We start from the raw sequence: 22,854 nt of genomic DNA, 5'->3' as shown, positions 1-22,854 counted from the left end.
TCCACGACCTAAGAAACAATAGCCAATTCTGGATAATTGTATGCCAAACTTCTTTTATGAAATTTATTCTGACCTCCTCCCTACCCAGCACCCAGCTTTTAATATTATTTAGTATTATTAGAAACCATTTAAATTTCTATTTTTTTTTATTCCTCCTGCCTCACCCCCCCCCCTTTGTTGGGTGGAGGGTGGGGAGCCACTTCTAACCTAGAAAAATGACTGTAAGGTGATGCCAAAGAGGAACAGACAAGAAATGAAAACTCTGGATAACCCATCAACTTGGAAATTAGCCTCTGATAATTAGCAAGTTAAAAAAGGAGAATTCATTGTGGTACCTAAATTTGAAGAAATCATGGAAAACCACATACCTTCAATTCAGGAACATAGCCCAAGTTAAAAGACTGAATTTTTGACTATTTCAAATTTGCACTGTCGCTCCATCCTCCTCAAGCCCTCAATGATTCTGGGGGATAGACAGCTTACCCTTGTGGGAAAACACAAATGGGATAGTCTCTACCTTATCACCTAATGATACCACACCAGGATTATAAGCAAAGAATCTGGCAGTAGGAAGGGTGTTTGAAGATCACACCTTGAGGCAGATATGAATCCATCTTGGTCATTGTAATACAAGGTCTGATATATAATAGACATTTAATAAACACATCTTGATTGAACTGGTCTAAAATCCTTGAGGCCCAGATTCACCAAATGTGACACGGTTAAATTAGTAACAGGATTCAGAGAGGGTTAAAACTCTTCTAATCCCATCCCTGAGTATATTCTACTATAAACACTACCAATCCAGTTTCCAAGGCTCTTTTCCAGGAGAACGTAAGCTCTGTGGAGGCAACAAGTGTTTCATTTTCATGCCCTAAAGAAATATTTGATGGACTGAATTGACGTGAATTCCTTCTCCTTCAGCTCAGCCTGACTGTAAGTGATGCCCCAGACCTGTCTGCAGGCGTCACCTGTGCTTTTGGGAACCTGACGGAGGTGGAAGGGCAGGTGGCAGGGAACCAGGTTATTTGTGCCTCCCCTGGAGTCAAGGATGTCCCTGCCATCCCTGTGGATCAAGGTAAGCAAGGATCTCTGATTGAAGAAGGCTCCCACTAAGGAGAAAATGGAGACCATGAGAGAAGAAAGGCATTAGGCAAAGCATTCTCACGCCACCCCTTCCTGCCAGAAATAAGGCAGATCTGGTATCTACCATTATTTGTGTACTCAGGGTTATTTCAGATCATAGAATATGGAGTCATATCTACTGAGTCTCCTCTGTGAATCAAGCCCTGGATGTCTTCCAGGATCTGAAACTCCCTCAGTAATTGCTTTTACCTCAACCCAAACCAAGAGATACTAGAACATGTGGTCAGTTAAGCCCTCTTTCAACGAGATCAGAATTTGGATATTAGTGTTTCCCCCTCCCAAGTAGTTTTTTCCTTTTAAATAGATTTTGATAAGTATATCTACTTATATGTATTTTCCCTAAATGAAATGTAAGCTCCCTGAGGGCAGGTACAACTGTTACTTTCTTTTTTGTCTTTGTATCCTCAGCACCCACTGCAATGCCTGTTACATAGTAGGAGTCTAATAAATGCTTATTAAATTGAACAGAATGGATGAACTTGTTTAGAATCAGCAACAGAAAAAGGCTACTCCCCTTTTGAGATGTGATACAAGCTTAGAGCTCCAACTAATTAGCAGACTCTTAGGAAGTTTGAGAAGTCACTATAAAACCTTCCATTAACTCTTCTCTCACAGTCCCCAGGGTTTCATTCCTTGTGAGGAACAGGTGAGAAAAAAGAATCATAGTTCCTTTAGGGGCTTGAATTATCCAAACCTCAGGTTGTGATATCTCCCCTACTAGCCTAATGGCCTCAAGAAATCACTTGAATCCTGATCATTCTGAAGCCAGGGTTTTAATTTTGGTTAGTTTGAAATGTCACTGCTCGCCCTTCACAGTTTATCATTAAAGTATTTTCTCCCCTTTTCTTTTGTCTTTTTCTCAGCTTCATATGCTGGTGGCAGTATGAAGTTAGGCAGTATTTATTTACAAGAAAAGTGGAATTGCACCCATATGTGTGCATGTGTTTGTCTAAGAAAAAACACAAGAAAACCAAAGACATGAAAATTATCTGACAAGTGCAGAACTGGCCAGATTTAAACTCATAGATCTAATCTATAGTTTCTTCCTAGCCCATGTCCGCTTCTCCCCTAACCTCTCTTCAGAATTTCTTTTTGTTCACTCTCTTCTCCTTTCTCTTCCAGACTGGTTTGGCCTGGAACTACAGCTAAGGTCCAAGGAGACAGGGAAGATGTTTGTCAGCACTGAGTTCAAGTTTTACAATTGCAGTGCCCACCAACTGTAAGCATTATTTATTCCTTAACCACCATCTCCATCCTCTCCCCAATCCCAGATCCCAGCAGCTCCTACCCCAGCCTTTATCTTGAATCACAGATCTCCAAATCACAAGGTACCCTAATTCAGAGATGCAGTCTTTGGTAAAAGATTGCATTCTGGATCATTTACAAATTTATACAAAGACCTTGGTGGAATCCTAGGTCTTGATGGCAGAACAGCAAAGATTCCCCACTTATAGAGACTGAGGGTGAAGGGAAAGGGGTTTTTGAAGATGGAGATGACAGTATACAAATTGAGAGGAAAGTAGGAAGGGTGCCATATTCGTTTTAAGCTGGGAGAGATTCTATGTTAGGAAAGACTACCTTGAAGACCAGCACCCATGAAGTAAACATAAAGGTGGGGAAAACTGGCTTGAGGCAATACGGGTTAAATAGAAGAAGCTGGGGAGAAGGGGAAGGTTGCTTTCTATGCCCTCCTTTCTTCAACCCTCCTGAGAGGAAGTAAAGAAAAGGCCCCTAGGATGGTCTAAAGGCAGCCTCATTGATTGAGCCAAGCTCCTCCTGGGGCTTTAGCATAACCTGATGGTGCCCCCAAGCTGTATGATTCTGTAACTGTACATAAATGCTGGGAACATGTCTTTAGGGAGAGGCCTTGCCAGAAGGGACAGGCATGAATGATAGACCTTTGCACAGAGCTTCTCCTGAATGAGCCTTCTCTGGGAAAGACTCTAAGTCTCCTCTTATAGGCTCACAGCATTTGGCTCCAAGAAGGGGAATTCTTGGCATCTATTTGGCTATAGGAAGGGGCAGCCAGTGACCCTGGACTTTCAGCAGGGAGGGTGAAAGGTAAGCACTGAACCCAATCAGGTAACCTCAAACCCCAGAGGTTACACACACCTGACCCAGGAATCATGGGGTCTGAGTAGCACCCAGGATTCTTATTTATATCATATTTGTAGGATGCAGGCTGAGGAGTATCCTAAAGAGAGACAAAGATTCTTAGGAGAGGGTTCAAATAAAAAAACAAAATAAATCGTCTGATCTTTTATCTTTCCTACTCAGATCTGCATTTACCTTTCCAGAATAAGATCACTAGACAGGCAGAGGACAGAGACTAACTGAGCTGTTCACTCATTTCATTTTTATGGCTCTCTGTGACCCCATTTGGGGTTTTCTTGACAAAGACACTAAATGGTTTGCCACTTCCTTCTCTGGTTCATTTTACAGATCAGGAAACAGAGGCAAATAGTGATTTTCCCAGGGTCACCCAGCTAGTAAATGTCTGAGGCCCTATTTGAACTTCTAAAGATGAGTCTTCCTGATTCCAAGCTCAGTATTCTAGTCATTCCACCCTAGATGCTCGAGATTGTTGAGTACCAATGAGGGAAAAAAAATCCCCAAACATTTCTAGATAGGTTTGTCCTGGAAAAAGATAAGAGTCAATTAGGGCTAACTTGGACCTGGGTGGAAAGGGAGTAGGAGAGTCTTCAGCAAGATCTAAAATAAAGTCAGACTTCCCAATGACCACACCCTCACCTATCTTGTTTTTTTGCAAACTTGGGAATCACAAGTTTATAAGCTCTTCATTCTCTTTCCCAAAGCCCAGCAAAGGTACTTGTATCCTGATGAACTTCTCTGTTCCACTTAGAACCTATCCAACTTTCCAGTGGGGCAGAGAACCAGACCCTGGACCCATCCTTCCAAACTTGAGAATGCATTCTTTCTGATAGCATCCTCATCTCCATGACAACCTTTTGTGATGTCACTGTTCTCTCTCTCAAGTTACCGTAGCAATATGGATGTTGTCACAGTATACAAGGGGATATAGTAGAAACCAGGAGATTTGGGCAGTAGAAATTTTGCTACCAAAATATTCTTCTTATAGGAAAAAAAAAGAATGTTTGCTTTAGAACTACAGAAGATGTGTTCAAATCCAAATCCTACCACTTACTTTCTGTACAGTTTCTTCATCTAGAATATGAAAGAATTTGTCCTCTGGGGTCTCTGCTTTCTCTCAATCTGGGATCCTGTGATATTTCCACCCCAGAATTCATGATGGAATATCTTGGAACCAAGGAATCTTAGAAATTATTTTGTCTAATACTTGAATTTTACAGATTTAAAAAAACCCCAAGGTCTAGAGATTAAGTGATTTGCTCAAAATCACACAGAAGGGACCTCAAAAATCAGCAATTTGGTTTCTAGACCCAATGTCCATGAATCTCCTCTCCAGCATTCCTGAAAAGTGATCATCCAACTTCTGGCCACCTCCAGTGACAGGGAATGCAATTCCTAGGTGCTCCAGACTCTTAAGTCAAGAAAGTCCTTTCTATTCTTCTACTGTTCTATTAGGAAGTTTTTCTTATTCTAAAATGAAATCAATCTCCCTGAAACTTAGGGCTTTTTTTTGTTTTGTTTTTTTGTTTTTTTGCAAGGCAAATGGGGTTAAGTGGCTTGCCCAAGGCCACACAGCTAGGTAATTATGATACTTAGGGCTTTTTAACATTAAAAACCTAGTGTTTTTATGCCTCCCTTCTCAGAACTCATTGGTCCTCTAGAACTGAAAACCCCCAGTCTCCTCTCCAGTACTTTTCTGCATTCCATGACAAAACTTCCTGATATCCTAAGACCAAGATCCTACTAGATTTGAGAATATGCTGAGTCCATGTCCTTGGGGACTAAACTGGTCCATGTTAGACACTGGTCAAAGAGCCAAATCAAATCCAAAAGTGGACTTAAAAGCAATTGAATCAATGGTTTTTGTGTATTCATTAAATGACTCCTATATTATTTTGTTGTGGTTGGGGGATGCCTGAGTGTTTGCTATAGGTGGAAACTCTCAGAGCAGTCTCTTAAGCAATAGTACCAAACTCAAATGGAAGCAAGGGTGAATATTGTCTTAGAAAAACACAAATTAACACAATCTGTGTTTAATTATAGTTTTTATTTGTTTTGTTAAATATTTCCTTTTTTTATTTATTCCTTTTAATTTTAGGCAGCACTTGGGTTGTGGGTTTGCATGCAGCTGGTATTCCATGAACTTGACAGAGGGGCAGAAGGTCAGGGGCAAAAAGTAGGTAGATTTGGGCATTATGGGAAACTGAGCTGAAGAAGTGTCATTAAGATATCACAGCTGGGGACAGCTAGGTGAGTGGATAGAGCATCCACCCTGGAGTCAGGAGGACCTGAGTTCAAATCCAGCCTCAGACACTTAATAATTACCTAGCTGTGTGGCCTTGAGCAAGCCACTTAACCCCATTGCCTTGCAAAAAAAACCTAAAAAAAAAAATCACAGCTGATGAAGGGGCATATGACTAGTGTCACCCTGCTCCTGACTCTTGACAGTAACATGAACATCACAAGGTGGCACTAGATGATAGACCCATCTCTGTGACCAGGAACCAGCCCTGGAACCTTTAGCCTCATTGACTATATATATATATATATATAATTTGTATATTGCTTATAGGCCAGCAGGATAATAGAGTGCTAGGCTTGGAAACAGGAGGGCATAAGTTAAAATTAGGTCTCAGACATTTTCTTTTTTTTCCATTAGGTTTTCTTTTTTGCAAGGCAATAAGGTTAAGTGACTTGCCCAATGCCACACATCTAGGTAAATAGTGTCTGGGGCAGCTAGGTGGCACAGTGGATAGAGCATCGGCCCTGGAGTCAGGAGTACCTGAGTTCAAATCTGGACTCTGACACTTAATAACTACCTAGCTGTGTGGCCTTGGGCAAGCCACTTAACCCCATTGCCTTGCAAAAAACTAAAACTAAAAAAATAAAAAATAATAAGTGTCTGAGACTGGATTTGAACTCAAGTCCTCCTGATGCCAGGGCCAGTGTTCTGTCCACTATGCCACCTAGCCACCCCCTCAGATATTTTCTAGCAGTGTGACCCAAGGCAAGTCTCTGTGCCTCAGTTTCCTAATCTATAAAATGAAAATAATAATACTTCCTACCTCCCAGGATTGTTGCGAAGAAAAAAGAAGAAAATATTTGCAAAGCACTTAGCAAACCTTAAAATGCTAAATAAAGACTAACTATAAACATAGATAGAGGATTGATTCCCAGCAACTGCCTTTTTCTTTTTGATTCCATCTCTGTATACTCACTCAACATAGGGTTTTCTCAGGTAAATTTATAAGTAAAAAGCAAAAATATAAATTGGCATCTCTGGATTTGGAGTCTGAGTGTTATATTTAACAGGGAAGGGATCTTAGTCAAATTCTATCTTTTTTTTTTTATTGGGGGGGGTGAGAAAGCTCAAACCCAGCTGTAGATGTAAAGAGATTTGACTGAAACCACTCAGGCAATCCTAGGATAGGACCATAGACTCAGAACTAGAGCCCTTGGTTACAACCTCCTTCTTTTATATAGATGGAAACTGAAGCTCAGAGAGATTCAGTAATTTGCCCAAGGTATAGTAGGTGTTGGGATAGTATTCAACCCAAATCTTTCTAAGTCCAAGAGTCTACACCCCCAGATGTCTTCACCACTACACTGTCTCTCAATGTCTTATCACTGACAAAGGTGAGATAAAAGCTTCTGTTTCTCATTCTTTCCTAACCAGTTTAAAGTGGAAAACAATTAAAGGAAGTATCTAATCTACTCCATTCTCCTATAACAAACTCCATTTTGTCAATAGGTCAATATCTCCCCCTACACACACACACACACACACACACACACACACACACACACACACACACCAACTTGTGCCATCTCTAAGAAAAAAACCAAAAGAGCAGCAAAGATTTGTCTGTTGTATGTCAAGGAATCCTATATGTGGAGTTAATTCTGATCATATTGTCCCAAGGACTGCATGACAAGCATTTTATTTGTACTTGCTAGATCTTAGATTCTGGAGGAAGATCAAGAGGGTCTGCTAATCCCACTACCCTTTCCTTCCCACATTCAACTTTCTGAGAAAAGCATCACTCTCCAAAAAAAATTATTATCAAAAAGTATTTAGGGGCGGCTAGGTGGCGCAGTGGATAGAGCACCAGCCCTGGAGTCAGGAGGATCTGAGTTCAAATCCGACCTCAGACACTTAATGATTACCTAGCTGTGTGACCTTAGGTGAGTCACTTACCCCCGTTTGCCTTGAAAAAAATACTCAAAAATAAAAGTATTTAACTTGAGAGTATTATCCTCTACTTTATATTACATTTTTATTGCTTTTTAAAATGTTTTCACCCTTACTATGTTATTTGATCCTCACAACAAACCTTGTGAGATCAATTTATTGCCTCCATTTTACAGATAATGAAATTGGGGCTCAGAAAAATCATAATAATAGCTAGTTTGGTATTTTAAGAGTAGCATTTTACATTTGTTATCAGCAGCCCTGTGAGGAAGTACCAGCATTATCTCTATTTTAGAGATGAAGAAACAGAGGCAAACAGAAGTTAAGTTACTTGACCAGGGTCATTAGACAACTCCTATGTTATTTTGTTGTTATTGGGGGATGCCTATAGGCAGAAACTCTCAAAACAGTCCCTTAAGCAATAGTCCCAAACTCAAAGAGTAACAAGGGTGAATATTGACCCAGAAAAATACAAATTAACACTATCTGTTAGTAACTGCTAGTAACTGCCTGATATAGGCAGAGACCTATTTCCAATTCCAGTCTATCTATCTTGACACCTGGCTGCCTGGTTAAATAGCTAATAAGCAGAAGAGGCAGGTTTTCTGACTTCTCAGGGTTCTTTTCGCTATCCAAGATACTTCCAAGACCCTTTCATCTCTCCTCTCCCCCGAACCTACTAAGCTATTCAATATTAAAATTACCTTCCTGACTAGGTTGGTGAATAAATGAATCACCTTGTTTTTCTCTAACTTTACTCACTCTCTAGTGACAGGATCTGATTATAAGAGCTTTGGAGGGGAAACAATGATTCTCATTGCTATCAGTTGTCCCTATTTTCCTCTTAAAAGGTGGGGAATAAAGTATGTGACCCTAGCCTCTATATAACTGATCAGCATGACCCAGTTCTCAAACTCCTCTCTCCCTCCTTCCTTTTCTCCCTCCATAAAGGTGCCTGTCCTGTGTCAATAGTGCCTTCCGCTGCCATTGGTGCAAATATCGAAACCTCTGCACCCATGACCCCACGACCTGTTCCTTCCAAGAAGGCCGTATCAATATTTCTGAGGTAAGGTGGGCAGAAATTAAACATGTGCTTTCTGTAGGGGGGGTTGTTGGTAAACATTTAACAACCAGCTCTCTGGAGGGGTTGGGGAAAGTGATGTATATGCACACTCTTAAATTTAATGTTCATTATTCACTTTTCATCTAATGCATTCTTAAGTCTAGACAATCAGCAAAATAATAAATCAAGCTCTGCTTTGGAGTTTGCCTTTTTCCAAAATGTAAATGCCAATTCTGAAAATTTAACAACTGACTTTCACAAGCCAGTTCAAACTAGCCCCAGGAGTAGCCTTGCCTATTTTTATATGGTACGTTTTCTTATGTCATCTTTCTCCCTTAGGTCTATCTCTGATGTCTTTCTTTTAAGCATGCAAGTGAATCAAGTCCCAGTGTCCATTTAGGAAACTCCAAAAGGAGGAAAAAATTTGTGTTTGCAATGTAAAAATATGTTGCAGTTCCCAATTGGGACCATTAGTTTTATTCCTTTGAGCATTAACTATGTAAATATCCAAGGGGTCAAAGGCAAAGGTTTGGAAAAGATATACATGGGCAGCCAATCAGATAACATGTACTGGAATGTTAAGGAATGGCCTTCATTCATTGTGTTCTTTGAAGAGAAAAGTCATTTTTAAGTCTGGCTAAACATAACCCTTAGTTCAATAGAAAACTCCCTCCCTTCTCTTTCTCAGGCTTTCAGGCCCTTCTATTGATAAGACTGTGATTTTTTTTCTAATACATTAGAATATTACATATTCTAACAAACACATTAGAATATTACATTATTCTAATACAGACAGATATGTAAAGCAAAGATAGAGAACTGACCTGAGGTTGGAAAGATCTGAGTTCAAATCTAATCTCAGATACTTTCTAGCTGGGTTGCCCCATTGACTCAGTTTCATCATCTGTAAAATGAACTGAATAATGAAATGGTCAACCACCCCAGTATCTTTGCCAAGGAAACTCCAAATGGGGTCAGTAGGACATGAATGAACAACCACAAATATTCTAATACATTCACAGGTGGTGGCCTGTTGGAGGGAAGGGGAGAATGAATTGTAGCCAGGGGAGACTGCCAGGCATGGCTTAAAGTCTCATTTTGTTATCTAGTAAACATCCCATCCATGGTGCCTGACCTGCCTTTGTTATCAACACAGTGAAATGCCAAGTTGCTTATCTTCCCAATAAATATTTCAGGTCAATGAATATTGATTGAAGCTGGCTTGCTGGGCATATTTCGAGAGCCCGGGGATAGTATGACTTGCTGGGTCTGTTTCCCTTTTTGCCTCTAATGTGTTTTACACTCCAGAACAGCAGGATTTGAGTTTCAAAGACCACAGATGTCTTATCCAGACCGATGTGTGTGAATGTGTAAATGCTTTTGTCCCTTTAATTCTGTCTTTGAGGAAAAATAACATGAATGGAGAGAGGTCCATTCGTTTGGATAAGATCACTGTACCTGAACGAGACCCCTGCTGGTGACTGCTTAGATGATGTTTAAAGGGATTGTAGGAGATAGATAGGGGAGACTGGTGACCTGCATGTATTTTGGCCTTAGCTAGAATGTGGGAGGCATTTATTATAAATGTTGGTGGCTTTCAGGGCGGGGGGAACAAAATACCTGGGGAGCAGAGTCCAAATTCCCTCATTTTCTTTGCTTCTGACCTTGATCAGTTCTTAGCATTTTACATTTTTACATTCATCACTTACAGGCCGGTAAATGGGGTTGCCACCATTTTAGGAGAGAAAGGATAATGGGCTGTCATCACAGTCAGGCAGTAAGAATTTATTAAACATCTATGATGTGACAGATAGGACCCTAAGTATTGGACCTACAAAGAAAAGAGAAAACAATCCTTGCCTTCAAGGAGCTCACATTTCATTGGGAGAAACAAAGATAAAATAAACTAGATAAGTGAGAGAGAGAGAGAGAGAGAGAGAGAGAGAAGAAAAAAAGAAGGTGGAGCTATGGACAGTGGCACTGAACTAGCTAACTCTAGCATGGAATGGGCAGGTCATATCAACTTTCTCAGTCTCTGTCTTAACCTCTGTAAAATGAGAGAACTGAATTAGAAGATTTTTCCCAGATCTGAATCTATGGTCTTGTCATTCTAATGACTAAAAGACAATTTGAATCCCCCTCTGAAAGACCCTGCCAGGCCTCAATCTATGCTCCAATCAAAGCTCATATAAAACCTTTCAGAATATGGACAATAGCATGGAAATTTCTGTAGACTGAAATTATTCTCAATGCAATGGAAAGAATCCTGGCATTAGTCAACTCTGCTACATGCCCAAGTGACCTTGAATAAGTCACTTCTCTTCTATGGGCCACAGTTTCCACATCTATTAATTGAAAGGACTTATCTCTTCCATGAATTTTATTATTAGTTTGGGATCAGCAAATCAGTCAACAAATATTCATTAAGCACTTAATATATATGGTAGGCACTAAGTCCTGGAGACATTAAGAAAGACACACACACCTACAAATATGGTTCCAGCAAGAGATAGATAACTCTATTACCCTAGCTCAAGAGCTGGAAGGAAAAAATCTCAGAGGCTCTCCTCTCTAAGTTCCTCATTTTACAGATGAGTAACCTGAGTCCTGGAGAAGTTAAGTGACTTATTCATGGTCACGCAGGTTGAATCACAAAATGTTAGCATTGGGACCAAGATTCAAGATTGCTTATCCAACCCCACCTTATTTACAGAGGAGAAAAACCAAGGCACAGGAATAATTGAACTTTTCCAAGGACAATTAGTAAGAGGTCGAACTGAGACTTGAACCCATATCTTCTGATACCAATTCCAGCATTCTTTCCCCATGACCCTGCTTCTATCCTAGGCAATTGCTGAATATTCCTTTCAGCCCTCCCTGCAGTTCTATGAATCAACTCCCAGGCAGGAGCTGGCTTTCTGCCCCTTCAGTAGGAAGGGAGGTTTCCCAATGAAACAGTAGACCAGGAAGACTCATTAACTCAAGTTGCCTGAAAGAGGGAGGAAAATGGATATTGAAGGCCCAGATACCTGGAATCTAAGGATAAGGGTGGATGAGGTAAGGGGCCAGGTAAGGTAGAGCCAGGTGAATGGGAAGGCAGGTGAGTTCAGTTCATGGCCAGACCTGGAGGCTGACTCCCAGAGACCAGCACAAAAGTCTTAAGTTTCTTTTGAAAGACGGACCCAGGAGAGGTGGGGGAGGCCAATAAAAAACTGATCTAGACAAGAAAGGGCAGCTGTTTCTCTTTCTTCTGGGCAGCCCCCCCCCCACTCAGTAAAAGGAGAAACCTGAGGCCAAACTTGAAAATGACCTGCAGCTGGAGAGATGCTGAGATGAGTGTAACACAAAGCCAGACAAATAAACTCACAGCCTGGGTGTGGAGACCAGCAGGGCTTGGGCACAAAGAAGCTAATTGGAAACAGGCCCGACCTCCCTTGTGCAGTTTACATGAAATCTCTCCCTTTGGCCTCAGACAGGCCCCAGAGCTGGAACCCCAAGAAGCTCTGGGACTCCCCCCTCCCCAGGAACAAGAGAATCCTGAAACAGCCCTGGGGACAGAAGGGGAGGCTTCCTGACTCTCCCCTCCCCTTCCACACAGCAAGTCCCTACTCTGGCCTTTGGGGGGCTTATAGTCCTGCTGCCCACTCACCTTCTGCCTTTCCCCCATTTCCTTTAAGCTTGTGAAGGGGTTTCACTCCAGCTAATATTTACTCGCTAGGCCCTTCTCCAGGGATTTCCTCTCCTAAGGGGAATGAGAGAAACAAAAAGTCCATCTCCTAACTTTGCCACAGGTTGTCACAGAGGTTGTCAGGAGCCACTTCCTAAAAAGCACTGCCTTAACTCTAGGCAAGGGCTCATCACACTCCCTATCACTGTAAATCACAGCTCCTAGGGCCTGTTGCTCTCTGCCAGAGCTCTTCTGTTTGGGCGAAGCACCCTAGAGAAGTTGGGGTACAGCAAGGGAGAATATGCACACAGAGAGGCCAAGGGATGGGGGTCACCCCCTATTTCAATGGGACCTCCCCGTGTCTTGTGGGTGGCTTTGGGAAAATTCCTTTCTGACACTAGGGGACTTCAGTTCCATTGTGTTTGATGTGTTTTGTGTGTGTGTGTGTATGTATATGTATGTGTGTCTAATCAGAGGGCTTAGAAGTCAGTCATGAACCAAATCTCATTAATACCTATTTATCCAGTCTAACACAAACAATCTAGTGTAATTCAACACGCATTTATTAAATGTTTACTACATACAAGATGAGAGGTAGGGAGCTAAAAAGGATATAGGACTGGACTTGGAGATGGGAAAACCAGGGTTCAGAGACCTGATTCTAGCACAGAGTGGCTGTGTGACCCTGGCCAAATCTTACTCTTGGTGCCTGCAGGCAATTTCTATGACAAAAAAATTATAAAGAAGATTCCCCCAGAATTAGCATGGGAAATCAGAGAAGGGGAGAATAGGAGAGTAACACCAGGGAGGTAGGAAGCATCCCAATCTGGTCCCAGAGCTTTCTCAGAACTCCCTTGACCTTGGCAGGGGAATTGGCTTGGGATTTCAGCTCTGGGGTCTGAGGGTAAATGGGAGAGTTTTTCATATAAAGTACATAAAGGAAGCTAGCCCTACTCCCATGAAACTCTCTGTCCAACAGCTTCCTCAAACTATAAAATGAGGAGATTGACCTCAAAACTTCCAAAATTCTTTCCAATTCTCAGTTTCCTCATCTGTAAAATGGGGCTAAAAATAGATCAATTGAAATAATATGTAGATTTTTGCAATCTTTGATTCAAATGTTAATCAGTCATAACAGATTTTTTCATGACCCCGTTTGGGGTTTTCTTGGCAGAGATACTGGAGTGATTTGCCATATCCTTCTCCAGCAAATTTTGCAGAGGAGAAAACTGAGGCAAATGGGTTAGGTGGCTTGCCCAGGGTCATACAGCTAGTAAGTATCTGAGGTCACATTTGAATTCAGGAAGATGAATCTTCCTCACTTGAGGCCAACTGCTGGGTCTACTTCACTTCCTAACCTACACAAACTCCTCCCTTCCCTCACCAAAAAAAAAAAGAAAAAGAAAAAAGGAAATCTACCAGCCTCTTTAAAAGAATTTTGGTTTTCTTTAAGGCTGTGCGCAGGACTGTCCATCTCCCAGATGCATGCTCATCAGTCCTAGAGGTGACATGCTGGAAGGAAGCTTCTCCTTGCTCAAGCAGGGTCCAACCTATGACATAGCATTATCATTTCAGAGTTGTGGGTGTGCAAACAGCTTTTAACTTTAAAAGCTCATCTCCCTCCATGGCTAAACCAGGCCTAGCGTGATGTAGATACATAAATATCTTCTTTACGCCCTGTCCCATGGGAGAGATAGAACTAAATAAATCCGATTAGCTTCCTAGGATGCCAGCTCCACTCCCCCTTTGAAGTCCAGTGGGTGAAGATAATGCCATTTCCACATAGAAGTCGATTCAACACACTGAAGTGTCCCCAGTTCCGGGAGTAGATGAAGCAGAGCTGAATGGAGTTGAGCCCCAGAGTCCATCTTTCCCTGGGCTCCATTGCTCCCTGGACTCCTGGGCTTCCATGTGTGGGGTCATCACCTTCGCTAGAATCCTCTGGGACATTCTTAATGGCAACACATCTCCTCATTATGTTTGCTATAATTAGAAACAGAGAACACAAGTGAGGGAGGAGGGAGGAGGCAGGTTTGGGGCTAGCTAGGTAAGAGTCTGTCTTAAAGTGTGTATGTGGGGGGTGGGGCGGAGATAGGAGACTGGAAATAAAAGATGACCTTGAGAGGTGTCTCCAAACTCTAGTAGACTGTGAAGAACCCACATGACAGGAGGCATTCCCAGGGATACTTTGCATTCTGCATCATCCAATGTAATTATTTTCTTTCTTGTCCCTAATCTGACGGTAGTGGTTTGTATGCATGGATAGGTAAGTGTGTGGCCAGAAGCAGAAAAAGCAGGAATATCATAGGAGACATGCGGCTTGCAAGGAGTTGTGCTCCCTTGCTTCTGCATATAGACCTAGAAGGAGGATCTGAGAAGTCATTTCTCTACCCCTTTCAGTTTACAGATGAGGAAACTGAGATCCAGAGAGGTCTTACAAGTAAGAGGAAGGATTCTGTTTTTAGTTTTATTTTTGCTTTTTTGCAAGGCAATGGAGTTAAGTGATTTGCCCAAGATCACACAGCTCAGTAATTATTAAGTGTCTGAGGCTAGATTTGAACTCGGGTCCTCCTGTCTCCAGGGCAGGTGCTCTATCCACTGCATTACCTAGTTGACCATTCTCCTCTAAATCCAATGCTATTTATACTATACAGTCTAAGTCTCTACTACTCAATGGCTATAGAGGCTGGGTGGTACAGTAGATAGAACGCTGTACTAAATGTCAGAGAGACCCGAGTTCAAATCTAGCCTTAGACATTTACTAACTGTATGACCCTGGACAATTCACTTAACCTTATTTGCCTCAATTTCTTCATCTTTAAAATGGGCATAACAATTATATCTTCTTCCAAGATCCTTTGTAAGGGTCAAATGAGATAATTGTAAAGCAATAAGTTCAATATATGTTAACTGTTATTTTTATTAGTATTCCTAAGACTTTAATCATTCTCTACAGGGAAGTGCAAGCCCTATATTTAACAGACCTTTAGCAGAACAAGGCTGAGGCCTAGCAGAATCCCGCTCCTAAACTTCAGCTGAATCCTCCCTCTTTCCAGGAATCCCTGAAACTTCCCTTGTTGAGACAACTCTCGACTTGTTACACAGGGGTCAAAGAGCCCATACCCTCTTGATTCTCAGTAAAGAGAAGGGAAGGAAATAAGCATTTATAAGTGCCAATAGAGTGCTAAGCATTTCATCTATGTTATCTCATTGGATTGTCACAAAAACCTGGGAGGTAGGTTCTGTCATTATCCCTATTTTTCAAATGAGGAAAGTGAGGTAGACAAAGGTTAAGTGACTTGTCCAGGGCTACACAATTAGGAAAGTAGACTTCAGACTTAAGTCTTCCTGGCCTGGCACTCTCTCCACCATGCTACTTAGCTGCCTTCTAAAGAGGAGTGCTTGGGGCCCAGTCAAGTCAACAAGCATAGGTTAAGCACCTACTTTGTGCTTGTGGGCCATTCAAGACAAGCATGAGTTAAGCACCTACTGTGTGCTCAAGACCATTCAAGATGTTAAATACCTACTATGCTCTTGGGGATCAGTTAAGTCGATCAGCATAGGTTAAGCACCTACTATGTGCCTGTGGGCCATTCAAGACAAGCATGAGTTAAGCACCTACTATGTGTTTGGGGCCATTCAAGATAAGTATGGGTTAAGCATCTACTATGTGCTTGAGAGCATTCAAGACAAGCATGGGTTAAATACCTACTATGTGCTTGGGGCCCATTCAAGACAAGCTTGAGTGAAGCACCTACTATGTTCTTGGGGCTCAGTCAAGTTAATAAGCATAGGTTGAGCATCTACTATATGCTTGGGGTTCATTCAAGACAAGCATGAGTTAAACACCTACTGTGTGCCTGGGAACCATTCAAGACCAGCTTGGGTGAAGCACCTACTATGCTCTTGGGGCTCAATCAAGTTAATAAGCATAGGTTAAGCATCTACTATGTGCTTGTGACTCTTTCAAGAGAAGCACGGGTTAAGCACCTACTATGCATTTGGACTCTATTCAAGTCAGCAAGCCTTGAAGAAAGCCAGAGAAACCAGGATATAAGAATAAGGACCTAAAATTCTAGGAAGGGAATAACCAGTGACAGTCAGAAGGAATCTTCGAGGCAACTAGTGTAACCTTCCTCTGGCCCCCACCCATTTTACAGATGAGGAGACAAAGCTGTGATCAGAATCCATGACTGCTGACCCCATGGCTACTATTCTTTCTCCTCCACCATGTTGGCTGTCTATCTTGTGCAGAAGAATCCTTCAGTTCTGAAACCATAGAGGCCATTCCTTGCCCCCTTGCAGATGGTGGGGATCCTTCCAGGAAGATGGATCATCTATTTGTAACCTCAAAGCTTTAGGGCCTCAAATGCAATTGTAGGGCTTTTGAAGTGTTTGGCTTTTATTCTTCTTAAGAAAAGTAAAAAGAAAACTCCCTCTATGAACACAAATCACCACATGCTCTGTGATTCTGTGACTGACAGTCAAGTGACTTTTGTTGTTGTTGCTGTTATTGAGTCATGTCTGACTCTTCATGACCCATTTGGGGTTTTCTTGACAAAGATAGGAGTGGTTTGTCATTTCCTTCTCCAGTTCATTCTATAGTTGAGTAAACTGAGGCAAACAGAATCAATGACTTAGTTGACTTGCCCACAGCCACTTAGCTAGTAAAAAAAATAGCATCACTAGTCTGTCTCCTGGCTCTGCTGATATTTATTCCCTGTACCTACAGATATCTTGAAAAAAGGTAGAACAACCCAACAAGCAAAAATAAATATCTCTCCCAGTCTTTCCCCTCAGCCCCTCCTCCCCAAAATAACATTTTATTCTATTCCTTTTTTGTTTTTCCAAAGCAACATGGCATTCACGCAGGGCCTGGTAATTAAATGAGATAAAAAGCCCAAGCAAGTGTTTAGAGCATTGCTGGGAGGGCTCGATCCACCTCCTGGAAAGCCGGGCTCAGCCGGAGCTGGAAAGCTGAAGCTGGTGATAACACGATGCCTTTGGCAGAGGGGAGCATGAGGGGGGTCAGCTGGCAGGAATGGGGCAATGGGAAAAAAGAAGAGAAAGCCTCAGGATGGTGGGGAGGGGCCCAGGGATTTTGAGGATCCTCTCTCTCAGGAGCTAAAATCCATGACTTCAGGTTATTTCTTAAATTGTGAATAGTTAACACACACACACAAATATAAATACATACATATAAACACACACATATGCACGTATACTCAAACATGCACACATACACACAAACACACATGCACACAATATACATATATACACAAACTGTAATGACAATATTAAAGCTCCTGGGAGTGCAGAGAATTCATTTTTCCTTTTACCTCCCCACATGTAAATTATTATTATCATTATTTTTTGGTCTGTTGTGCATATCAATTACCAGGAAATCCCAGAGTAAGGAAACTCCCTCCAACAGCGCAGATCAATACCTCTCATAAAATGTTGCCTAAGTATTGAGAAGCTTGCCCAGGGTCTCATAGCAAGTGTATGTCCAAGATGAGATTTGAGCTCAACTGCTGCTAACTCATAAGTCACATGAAAGTATGAATTTCTCCTAAGACAACCTGAGAAATAAAACGTACTTCAGCTAGAAAGGGCCTAGTTCTCATTCCCCCAAAAGTGTTCCTTTTCTGTCCTACTTAGTAATTCTCTTCTGGCCCACATTTCTACATTCTGGGGACAGGAGAGGCACATCTGTCTCTTAATGATTGCTGCTAATCCTTACCTCAACATTTACTAAACACTTACTATATACTAAGAATTGTGCTAAAACCTTTTGTAAATAGTTTCTTTTTTATTGATATTTTATTTTTCCAATAACATATTATGAAAGTTTTCCAACATTCATTCACATGCATATTACATATTTTTAAGTTACATAATTTCCTCCCACCTTCCCTTCCCACCACTCTCTTCTTGGTGGCAAACAGTCTGGTGAACATTGTACATTCACATTTGTGTTTAATATGTGTAGAGATTAGTTATTTTCTGCATGAGAATTAGTATTAAGGGAAGAGAAAGAAAACCAGGATATAGGAAACAAATGCATAAGAGAAATTTTTAAAAAGTGAATGTAGTGTTCATTCAAGATTCTGTAGGTTTTTTGGTTTGTTTGGCTTTTCTTCCTCTGAATGGGGATAGTATTGTCCCTAACGGGTCTCCCGGAGTTGTGCTAGCTCTCTGAATTGCTGAGAGCATCTGTATCCATCAAGGTTGATCAGCTCACAATGATGTTGTTGTTAATCTGAATAATATTCTCTTGGTTCTGATCACTTCACTTAGCATCAGATCCTGTCATTCATTCCATACTTCTCTAGAGTCCGACCATTCAAGGTAAATATTATTTCTTTTGATGGGTAGGTCCATCTTAGGGTCAAAAACTAGAAAGCTCTTAAAGATCGTATTACCTTTTATTCTGTCTTGGGGAGGACTAAATCCCAGATTTGGATCGATTTTTCCAGTCACACAGATGGATAGAAAGTAGACAGCACCCAGGACTTCTGCTTCCCCATCCATCACTCTTTTCATTCATTCAAGACAGATGGAGCAGTGAAGTGATTTGGATTTGGAGTCTAAAGCCCTGAGTTCCAACCTGACCCTGGTGTTGGTTACCTCTATGACTCCAGACAAGTCACTGGGAGTTGGGTTGGGCTAGATAAAATCACCTCTAAATCTGTGATCCTGGGGCAGCTAGGTGGTGTACCTATCCTGGAGTCAGGATGACCCGAGTTCAAATTCAACCTCAGATACTTAATAATTACCTTGCTGTGTAACCTTGGGCAAGTCACTTAACCATTGCCTAGAAAACAAAATAAATCTATGCTCCTCAGATTCAGATAGTGACTTTAGCAAAGTTTCATCAGCACAGAGACAGCCTGGCAGAGTAGAGCTGATCTTGATGCATTAGAACCAGGAGAACATTGTACACATTAACAGCTACATAGTGTGATAAAAAGCTATGATGGGCTTAGTTCTTCTCAGCAGTACAATGATCAGAGATAATTCTTAAGGACATGTGATGAAAAATGCCATCCACAAATAGATTGTGGAGTCTGAAACAGACCAAACCATACTATTTTTCATTTTTAAGTTTTATTGTTTTCCCCATCATAGTTTTTTTTCTTTTGTTTTGATTCTTCTTTCACAACATGACTAATGTGGAAAAATGTTTGATATAGTTATACTTGAATAACCTCTATCAGATTACTCACTGTCAAAGGGAGGTGGGGAGAGAAGGGAGGGAGAAAAATGTGGAACTCAAAATCCTACCAAAAATGAATGTTGAAAACCATCTTTGCATGTAATTAGAAAAATAATACATTTTTAAAAAGAAAAAAAGTACATGGCCTCTAACATATACTGGTTATGTAACCTTGGCAAGACATTTATTTCTCAGTCTACTAGGCCAGAGGTGTCAAATATTTCACAGCCTACATGAGTCTCATAACACTGCTATTTGGCCAGAACCAGATTAAAATATAATTGGAAAATATTTAACAAAATAAATAAAAATACAGTACATCGATAATATTAACATGTAGTTTTCTAAGTCAACATGGTGGCCCACAGAGATCTTTAGGTATGGCTCAAATGACTCCATTTCTACTTGAGGTTAATGCAAATCCTCTAGGCAATTCTCAGAGCCTAACCTACATTGGAGAGGTAGTGTCTTATGTGATCCTTGGACCAGAGAACCTTCCAGGTCAAAACTATTTTTTTTAAGTTTTTGCAAGGCAATGGGGTTAAGTGGCTTGCCCAAGGCCACACAGCTAGATAATTATTAAGTATCTGAAGCCAGATTTGAACTCAGGTACTCCTGACTCCAGGGCCGGTGCTCTATCCACTGTGCCACCTAGCCACCCCCAAAGCTATTTTTGAAAATGATTTTCCTATATGGTTATACAAAGATGTCTTAATTTCTAATATGACAAGTTTCAATAGATAAAACCCACATGAACAAAAGCTCTTTGGGTCCCCCATGAGTGTAAAGAGAGTCTGAGACCAGATAATTTGAGAACTACTGCCCTATTCCAATAAAATCACAGGTGGATCTCTTTCCTCTTTTAGCATAAAAATTCATATATATATATATATATATATATATATATGTATATATCTTATCCTAAGATATTCTTATTTGTCCATAAATGATCAGCATAGCTTTCTGGTTTAACTATTCCCTCTTTCTAGCTTCTAGGCCTGGTTTTAACTATCACGACTATGCCACCTCTCTCTCTTCTCCCCCCCCCCCACCTTGCTATATGACCTGCCCAAGATTTCACATGGATCAAATTTACAATCAGAATTAGAGCTCAGTTCCAATATTCTTTCTTCAACATGCCCATTCTTTCTTGAGTGACCTACTAGAAAGAAGCAAGGACAGCAAAATGTAGTAATCCTCTAAAAAGGGATCATTTAAACACATGAAACATTGATGCATGAATGACTCCCTGACCCTCTGCTCTTTTGAAAACTGAACTGAGTCTTGGGGTCCCCAACCATGTAGGATGATTCAAATGGAAGAGATTGACTCCCTCTGTGTTCTCCCTCCAGGACTGCCCCCAGCTGGTACCTACAGAGGAGATCCTGATTCCAGTGGGGGAGGTGAAGCCAATCACCCTGAAAGCCCGAAATCTGCCTCAACCACAGTCTGGCCAGCGGGGCTACGAGTGTGTCCTCAATATCCAGGGAATCATCTACCGTGTCCCTGCCCTTCGCTTCAACAGCTCCAGTGTCCAATGCCAGAACAGCTCAGTAAGAAAGGCGCCTGAGAGTGGATTGTACCTAGCACTGGGGCTTCTATTAGTCCAGCAACCCCTAGGTCACAACCTGCATCTACCGTTCCCAGGGGTCATTTGTCTCCCAAACCTGAGTGATCTTAAGTCTTTTCTATTTGTTCATTCAATAATCTAAGGAACAAAGGACAAGTCATGTTATGTACTCATGGGCCTAAAAAATGACACTGTTACAACTATGTCACTAGGACAAACGTAGTTTCAATGTTAAAACTGGGTCATCTGGGGCTTGAGGAGGTGTTGGGTTGGCTTTCCTGAAGCATCACTTATTTCCTCCAATAAAAACCTTAAGATTAATAAAACCCGGGATCCAAAGACCCAAAGCCAGAATGGGTCTCAGTTTCCATGAAACTTAGGATAGGAAAAAGGGAAGAAGGGGTGGAAGAACCTAGCGGAAGTGGTAGAAGGGAGAGGAGGAAGTAATACATTTCCTGAACATCAAGGGTTAAACTAATCCCAAAGCCAGACAGAGAGCTGGGAGGTGTTTAATTATAATACTAGTCCAGAGAAGATCTTTTTATCTGCCAACTCCCTGTCTCTGACAGTGGGGGGTCAGCTCGGAGATGTGTGTGTTGTGGGGGTGAAGTGACAGAGGTGTTGAGGGAAGCTAATTCGCCTGGGAAAGATAAAGAGAATCTCAGGCCTCTTATCTGGGAGCTGTCAGATTCCCAGGTCACCACTGCTTGATAGAATTTGTAATCGGTGGAAAGCCGCCAGGCACAAGGGAAAGGAGGGATGAGAAAGGAGCGCAGCACAACAAAGGGAGAAGAAGAGATGGGGGGGGGGCTGGTTGGGCAGGATCCCAAGCAGTGACATGCACTTAGTAGATAGGCACCTGGAGCCAAGGCAACCTCAGGGGTAGGAGATTCCTGGAGTTCGTCATCACAAGCCCAGCAGAGGGATCATCAACTCTTTGATGGATGAATCAGAAAGATCTTTAAAGACTGTCATTTTACAGATGAAGAAACTGAGGGCTGAAGACCTTAATAGCTATACATGTAGCAAGAGACAAGGGCAAGATTCAAACCCAGATCCTCTGACTCCAAAACCAGTTCCCTTTCCACTCTGGTCCCAACCAGATATGGACTTATAGTTTGAAATCTGTTCAAAGCGTAAAGCTATTTCTTAAGTGAAGGGAGAATAGTACATTGACAGTGGGGAAATATTTGTCTGTGGACTACATCTCCATTCTTGAGGATTGCACAGATCTCAGGAAGTTAATGGATATTTGTCCTGAATGGACCATTGGCCAGGGTCAGGGAGGAAAGGGTAAGTCACATGGGCACAAGGGAGAGGAAGAGAGGGATGTAGTCAATCTGTTGATCAATTTATTAAGCACTTGTCCATGTGCAAGGTTTTGTGTTAGGTGTTAAGGTTAAAAAATCCTTCCCTTGAGGATTACATTTTAATTGAGGGAGGGGGTGGGTTATAAGATGCATGCAGATAAAATTAGAGATGATAATTTCAGGAGAAAGAGAACCCCAGTAACCAAGTCACCTGGGAAGGCTACCAGAGTATGATACCTGCATGTATGTATATGTTTAAGTGGCTTCCCTCACAAACTACCTCTTATTGAACTACTTTTTATTTAGTCACTTTATGTTAAAGTAGTTTTTATTTGTATATGTCCCTGTTGTCTCCCCCATTAAAATGCAGGGTCCCTCCTGCAAGGAGGAAGGCAGTTGGATAGCCTGAGTAAAGCCTGGAAATCAGGAAATCCTGAATTTAAATTCTGCCTCAAACTAACTATGTGATCCTCAGCAATTCGCTTGACCTCTAACAACCTCAGTTTCCTTATCTGTAAAATGGGAAGAATATTAGTACCTAACTTGCTGGATCCTTTCAAGAATCAAATGGGATA

At 41.5% G+C, this 22,854-nt stretch overlaps 1 protein-coding gene across 3 annotated transcripts in view; it reads left to right on the top strand.

The window, feature by feature from the left end:
* PLXNA2 (plexin A2) overlaps nt 1-22,854 on the top strand; it is a 321,485-nt gene that overhangs the window by 217,095 nt on the left and 81,536 nt on the right. For all 3 annotated transcript variants that reach the window (XM_074222562.1, XM_074222561.1, XM_074222563.1), the window contains exons 7-10: nt 925-1,078; nt 2,269-2,365; nt 8,402-8,516; nt 20,752-20,952. In XM_074222562.1, coding sequence (XP_074078663.1) covers nt 925-1,078; nt 2,269-2,365; nt 8,402-8,516; nt 20,752-20,952 — 567 coding nt within the window. The remainder of the gene's footprint in view (nt 1-924; nt 1,079-2,268; nt 2,366-8,401; nt 8,517-20,751; nt 20,953-22,854) is intronic.

Source organism: Macrotis lagotis, chromosome 2 (genome assembly GCF_037893015.1).
Source record: "Macrotis lagotis isolate mMagLag1 chromosome 2, bilby.v1.9.chrom.fasta, whole genome shotgun sequence".
Lineage (NCBI taxonomy): Eukaryota > Metazoa > Chordata > Mammalia > Peramelemorphia > Peramelidae > Macrotis > Macrotis lagotis.
The sequence above is the reverse complement of the archived record's forward strand: the minus strand, read 5'-3'. Positions and strand labels throughout refer to the sequence as shown.